General features: G+C 55.0%; 1 protein-coding gene across 1 annotated transcript in view; it reads right to left on the reverse strand.

Moving 5' to 3' along the window:
* The window catches only part of TRPV4 (transient receptor potential cation channel subfamily V member 4), a 33,948-nt gene that overhangs the window by 6,588 nt on the left and 21,360 nt on the right, over positions 1 to 6,000 (reverse strand). The window contains exons 6-12 of the mRNA XM_034638664.1: positions 5,663 to 5,961; positions 3,818 to 3,997; positions 2,442 to 2,600; positions 2,111 to 2,203; positions 1,599 to 1,672; positions 688 to 853; positions 369 to 435 (exon numbers count right to left, since the gene is read on the reverse strand). Of these exons, the coding sequence (XP_034494555.1) occupies positions 369 to 435; positions 688 to 853; positions 1,599 to 1,672; positions 2,111 to 2,203; positions 2,442 to 2,600; positions 3,818 to 3,997; positions 5,663 to 5,961 (1,038 nt within the window). The remainder of the gene's footprint in view (positions 1 to 368; positions 436 to 687; positions 854 to 1,598; positions 1,673 to 2,110; positions 2,204 to 2,441; positions 2,601 to 3,817; positions 3,998 to 5,662; positions 5,962 to 6,000) is intronic.

A 6,000-nucleotide genomic window follows, 5' to 3' on the forward strand; every position in this document is an offset into this window, starting at 1 on the left:
GCACCACTGCCCAGCTGACCCAAAGAGTTGTGAGCAGTAATGAATAGTGGCTGTTTTAAGCTTCGGGTGGCTTCTTTTGCAATAAACGCTACTATGCCAGGTTTACCATTTCCTAGCTTTGGAACCTGGGCAACTTATTCAACTTTTCTAAGCCTTGGTTTTCTTACCTGTAAAGGGGACAATAAAGGCACTGACTGACCTCGCAGACCCGTGGTGGGGACTACTGAGGCGGGGACGGGACAGGACTCAGCCCAGTGCCTGGCACACAGGGAGAACCTAGCACACGCTGGTTATTGTCCTCCACACAACACAGCTGCCCTTCTGGTCCCTGCGCCACCGCCACCCCCACCCGGCTCCCCAGAGCTCACCTGAAGCATAGCCGATCATGAAGAGCAAGTAGACCAGCAGGAAGCGGAAAAGGTCTTTGAAGAGGATCTAAAGACCCCGGTGGGAATACGGAGACAAGCAGGAGATACATGGTTTCTCGTTTTCCTGACTTCTCCATCCCAAGCGTTCCCACCTCCACCCTTGTCCCTTCCCACCTCCTCCGACGTCCAGACCCTCCCTGTGGCCCCCGCGGTGCCCCATGTCCTCAGGGCCGAGGGCACCGTCTACACGCATGGGCTGCACACATCATGTGCGTGGCTCCCTCCGGGGACGCAGTCCAGAGCGTTCCACGGGCCATACCTTCTGGATCATGATGCTATAGGTTCCCGTCAGCTTCAGCCCGCGGGTAAAGTAGAGGGCGTTCATCCAGCCCAGGACCAAGGCAAAGACCATGACAGCCAGGTAGGCTTCAATTCCCGCCAAGTAGAGGGCCGCCGAGACAATCACCAGCACGGAGTAGATGAAGCTGCAGGCAGCAGAGACGACGAGAGGCCCCAGAGGGGGGAGGGGACAATGAGGCACCAGAGGGGGAGACAGGCCCCCAAGCCCTCTGGGGCACTAGGACATCCTGATGCCTTCTGGACCCCCCAGAAAAGAAACAAAGTGGATTCACTGGGTTCCCCAGCATTCTATTAACCAGAATGCTCCATTAGCTGGCAACCAATGTTGGCGTAATGGCCCTGAGGCCCTACAAGGTCCCCAAGTGATTCCCGTTGGAATTGCTGGAGAAAGTGGTGTTGAGGGGAGATTTTGCGGCTAAGTGAATTTCATTGTTCTCTAAGAAAAAGGGAAAAGACGTAGTACACATGCAGCAACTCATCCCGTGCCCCAGACAGACATCATTAATCAAGCACTGCACTCTTTCCCACCAAACACAAACATGCCTCAAGATTCTTCACACGGCACTCCTGGCAGACATTAGCAATCAATCACCAGCACAGGAAGTTACATTATTTCTATATAAAGTGTATAAGGTGATAACTCTGCAGCAACCAGTATCTTGCTTTAACCAGAAGACTCTATTGCTTGACATTGGTCTTGTCCTGACTTTGGGCTACAGCTGTCTGGGCTGGGTGAATCCAGTCCTAATAGAATCACCTCCCCCCCACCCCGCCCCCAAATCTGGATGATGTCACAACCCCAATCCCACCTTCCTCACCCAGAAGCTGCCAGCCTGGGACCTCTACTCATTAGAGGGGACCTCTACTCACTAGAGCAGCTGGAAGGAGCCATCAATGAAGAGAGAATTCACTCCTGGGCATTTCTTCATGAACAAGTCTTTGATCTGGAAGAGGGGAGGAGGCAGGTGAGAGGGGTGGAGCTGGCAGGAATGTAGAGGGGAGGGGAGGGGAGAGGAGAGAGGGAGGCAGAATGTGGTACAGAGACAAAATAATGGGCTTTTTTTTTTTTTTTTAAGATTTTATTGATTTATTTGAGAGAGAGAACATGGGGGGGGGAAGGTCAGAGGGAGAGGCAGACTCCCTGGACATGGGGCTCGATCCCAGACCCCGAGATCATGACCTGAGCCGAAGGCAGACGCTTAACCGACTGAGCCACCCAGGCGCCCCAAGATGATGGGCTCTTTTCTGTTGGGGAAAGAGGAAAAAGCAGAGAAGGAGGGTATAGGCCCGGAGAAGGAGACAGAAGAAGGGAGTGGAAGGGGGGAAACAAAAGGAGGAGGGAGGACGGGCAGGGTGGGGGCAGTTGGGGGCCAGGCACTCACATTGGTGAAGAAGAACAGGACCCCAGTGAAGAGCGTGATGACCTCGCCGGCCAGCCTCAGGTAGTCCACAGTGGTGCGGTAAGGGTACGGGGGCTGGGGGGCAGACGGCATGCAGGTCCTCACCCAGCCCCTCCAACATCCGGCCCCAGATCCAGAAGTTCCCCAACGCCCCCTAACATCTGGATCCTGTGGATCCTCTTCCCTCACTCTCTTCCCTCCCAGCTGCGGGGGGGGGGGCACCTCCCCAACCCGTTCCTAAGCTCTCTCCAGTCCCTCCCACAGGGGACCCCCAGAGGAGGACCCGGCTGTGCCCCAGCTCCCAGCCACTCACGGTGCCCTCCAGCGGCTGGTAGTAGGCGGTGAGGGTAAAGATGACCATGGCGCACAGATAGGAGACCACGTTGATGTAGAAAGACACGGCGCCAAACTTACGCCACTTATCCCGCAGCAGCTCATTGATGGGCTCCACGGCCAGCATCTCGTGGCGGTTCTGTGGGAGACAGGGCGCGCAGGGGCCACGTGGGATCCAGGCAGGCCAACTCCCAACACGCCTGCCCCCACCCTCTGCCCCGAGAGCACCCTCTCCTCCACCACTCTTCTTCAGTGACACTCAAGGATTCACGGGGAACTGGATGGGGATTCCGAATCAACCCCACACTTCCGGGCTCAGGATTCGAGGCTCTGCCCAATTCCGCCCCAACTTACCTTTCCAGCCTATTCTGGACTCAGAGAACCCAGAGCTGGAAAGCTATTCTCATGGTCCCCAAACTCCAACCTGCGGACGGTAGGTACCAAGCTGCTAGTGGAAAATCACCTAGGTAGCTTGTCAAAATATATAAATCCCTGGGCTTCAACCTCGGAAGTTCTGAGTCAGGAAGCAGGATCGGGAAATTTAGCCCCAGGATGATAGACACTTGACTCACCATAATTCTCTGATTCTCCCCAGGGGGCAGGGGGAGCCACCAATAATTGAGCCCCGCACAATAGTTCTCTACACAGGTCCCCGGACAGACGCTACCAATCAATCAAAGCTTGCACCAGAGATGCTAAACCCTCCCACCGCCCCTGACCTCAATCCAGTTAGTCACTGATCTCAAAGACGAGGGAAGTGAGCTCCAGCAAGGGGAAGGCATCTGTCCAAGCTCCCGGAGCCGGGGAGGGAAGGGAGACCTACATCCAGTCACCAGCGCTTTCTGCCCCATTTGTACACTCTCCTCATAAACGTGGATCCGTGCAACAATGTAGCCACAGAGATGCCATTGCAGTGTTATTCTTGATAGTTAAAGGCAGAAACAAACCCAAATGACCAAGAATAGAGGAATGGTTAATTAGAATGTGGTACATTTACTCGCAGCAATGATATTGCAGAAGAATATTTAATGGTGCAGAACGATGTTCGCGAAATGCTGCTAAGTGAAAAAAGGAGCTTTCAGAACTTCATCTAACGACTACTAATGATAATAGCTGACATATAATGTTTACTCGGTGGCTGACTGTTCTCAGAGGAACTCAGTTCCTCCTCCCAACAACCCTCCGGGACATGAACCATCCTTATCCCCATTTTACAAAAAAGCAAACTGGGACTCAGAGAGGTTGGGTCACTTGTCCTGAGACACACAGCATGTAAGTTACAGAGCCCCTCCCAGCGCCAGGGTCCTTCCCCTGCTCTCAGCCACCCAAGGCTCTGTCCCCTGCACCAGCACTCACCTCGATCTTGCTGTTATACACCAGGATTTCCAGCACAGAAGCCTCTTCCCCACACGTGTCCAGGGAGGAGAGGTCATACAGTGAGGAATACACCGGCCCATAGGCCCAGTCCTTGAACTTGCGGGACAGGTGTCTCGTATCTTCATCTGTCACCTCCCGGCGGATGATATGCTGAAAAACCTGCATGGGGTTGGCGGGGGGGTGTCAGGGGGCCCTGGGGAGGGACACCAATGCTCAGCCCCTCACATCAGAGGGACCCCAGGGGCCCATCACAGCCCATCTCATGGCGCCACCCCAGAGAGCAGGATGTAGCAGGGAGGAAATATTTACGGAGCACACCCTGTGTGCCGGACCCTGTGCTCACATCATCTTGTTCTGACTCTTAACCATCTTGGTTTTCAGATGAGCAAACAGAGGTTCAGGGAAAAGAAGGGTGCTGTGTGTGAGGCCACACAGCAATCAGTTGAAGCCAGACTGAACCAGGCCAGCCTTAAAAATTGGAATCAGCATGAATATCTTTTTTATGTAATTAAAACAACAGTGAATCTCTCTTATTAACATGTTAAATCTAGGAATAATTGTTAGATCCAGTCCTTCCTGACGCCACTATCTGTAGCTCACACGCAGGCGATACTGAGGAACAGAGAGTGGGTGGGCACTGTCCAAAGCCACACAGGGTAATGGGGCAAAAAGCCAGAATTTAAACTCGGGCTTTTTCCTCTACCTCAAGACTCTGGCATAAATTGCAATTTTAGAGGTTTTTGCTATGTTTTTAATAGAGCAGTAAATGGGGCGCCTGGGTGGCTCAGTCGTTAAGCGTCTGCCTTCGGCTCAGGGCGTGATCCCGGCGTTCTGGGATCGAGCCCCACATCAGGCTCCTCCGCTATGAGCCTGCTTCCTCCTCTCCCACTCCTCCTGCTTGTGTTCCTTCTCTCTCTGGCTGTCTCTCTTTGTCAAATAAATAATAAATAAAATCTTTAAAAAAAAAATAGAACAGTAATAACCCCTGCCCATTCCTGAGCACACGCTACCCAGCCCAGGTCTTCATTAAAGAGCTTTACGTGGACCACCCAATATAGTTGTCATGTGGTACCACAGGGTGCTACTTCCGTCCCCATTTTACAGCGGAGGACACTGAGGCACGGAGAGGTGAGGGGAGACGCCTGCAGTCACCCGCTGGGAAGTGACTGAGCCAGGCTCTGGACCCACATGCTGCTGACTTCAGAGGCTTGGTTCTCAATCAGGGCAATGGTGCCCCCCAGGGGACAACCTGGAGACTTTCGGGGTTGTCACAGTGGCAGGGAGTGCCATTGGTATCTGGTGATTGGAGGTCAGGGATACAACTAAACACCCTACATTGCCCCGGACAGACAGCCCCCAGAACCGGCTAGCCCCCAACGTGGCTAGTGTCCAGGCTGGGAAATCCCCCCAAGCCCTGTGCGGTGAGGCCGGACACGGAAAGAACCCGAGCAGGGCTGCTCGGCAGGTTAGGGGGCTCAGCTAGGACCCGGATAGTGGATTATAGGGGACTGTACAGGGGTGGAGCCCTGGGACTCAGATTTCTATCAGTGGCTTGTCCTGGCTGGCGGGGGCGGGGCCCGATCAACCGGAGGCATGGGATGAGGACAGAGGCTCTGGGACGAAGTTGAGTAGCTTGGCTGGGTAATAGGGAGCCACAGCAGGTTCCTGGGTCAGGACAATAGGGTTGCCATGATAGGAGGTGGGTGTGCATATTAATAATAATGAATGCCAGCAGTCGCCCCTCCGGTGTGTGTGTGTGTGCGCGCGCGCAGAGGGGCAACAGTGGGGGGGCTGGCTGGCTGCGCCCCCCTCGACTGCACTCACCCCAATCTTGCCCGTCTTGGCTGCCATCATGAGGGGCGAGAGCCCGTCGTTGTTGAGCACGGCCTCCAGGTTGCTGTCGGGGAAGAGGCGGGCGCACTTGAGCAGCAGCAGGTCGTACATCTTGGTGACGAACTTGGTGTTCTCGCGAGTGTTGTCGGCGATGGCCACGAGCGCGTGCAGCACCGTGTTGCCGCGGGAGTCCTGCCGCCGCATGTCGGCCTTCTTGTGTGGGTTCTCCGTCAGGTAGTTGACGATGTGGGGCTGGTTGGTGCAGGCCGCCAGCGACAGGGGCAGCTCGCCTGCAGGCCAGGGGGCGGGCGGGGGGAGGCGGGTTGAAG

This window comes from Ailuropoda melanoleuca, chromosome 12 (genome assembly GCF_002007445.2).
Source record: "Ailuropoda melanoleuca isolate Jingjing chromosome 12, ASM200744v2, whole genome shotgun sequence".
NCBI classification, from domain to species: Eukaryota; Metazoa; Chordata; class Mammalia; order Carnivora; family Ursidae; genus Ailuropoda; species Ailuropoda melanoleuca.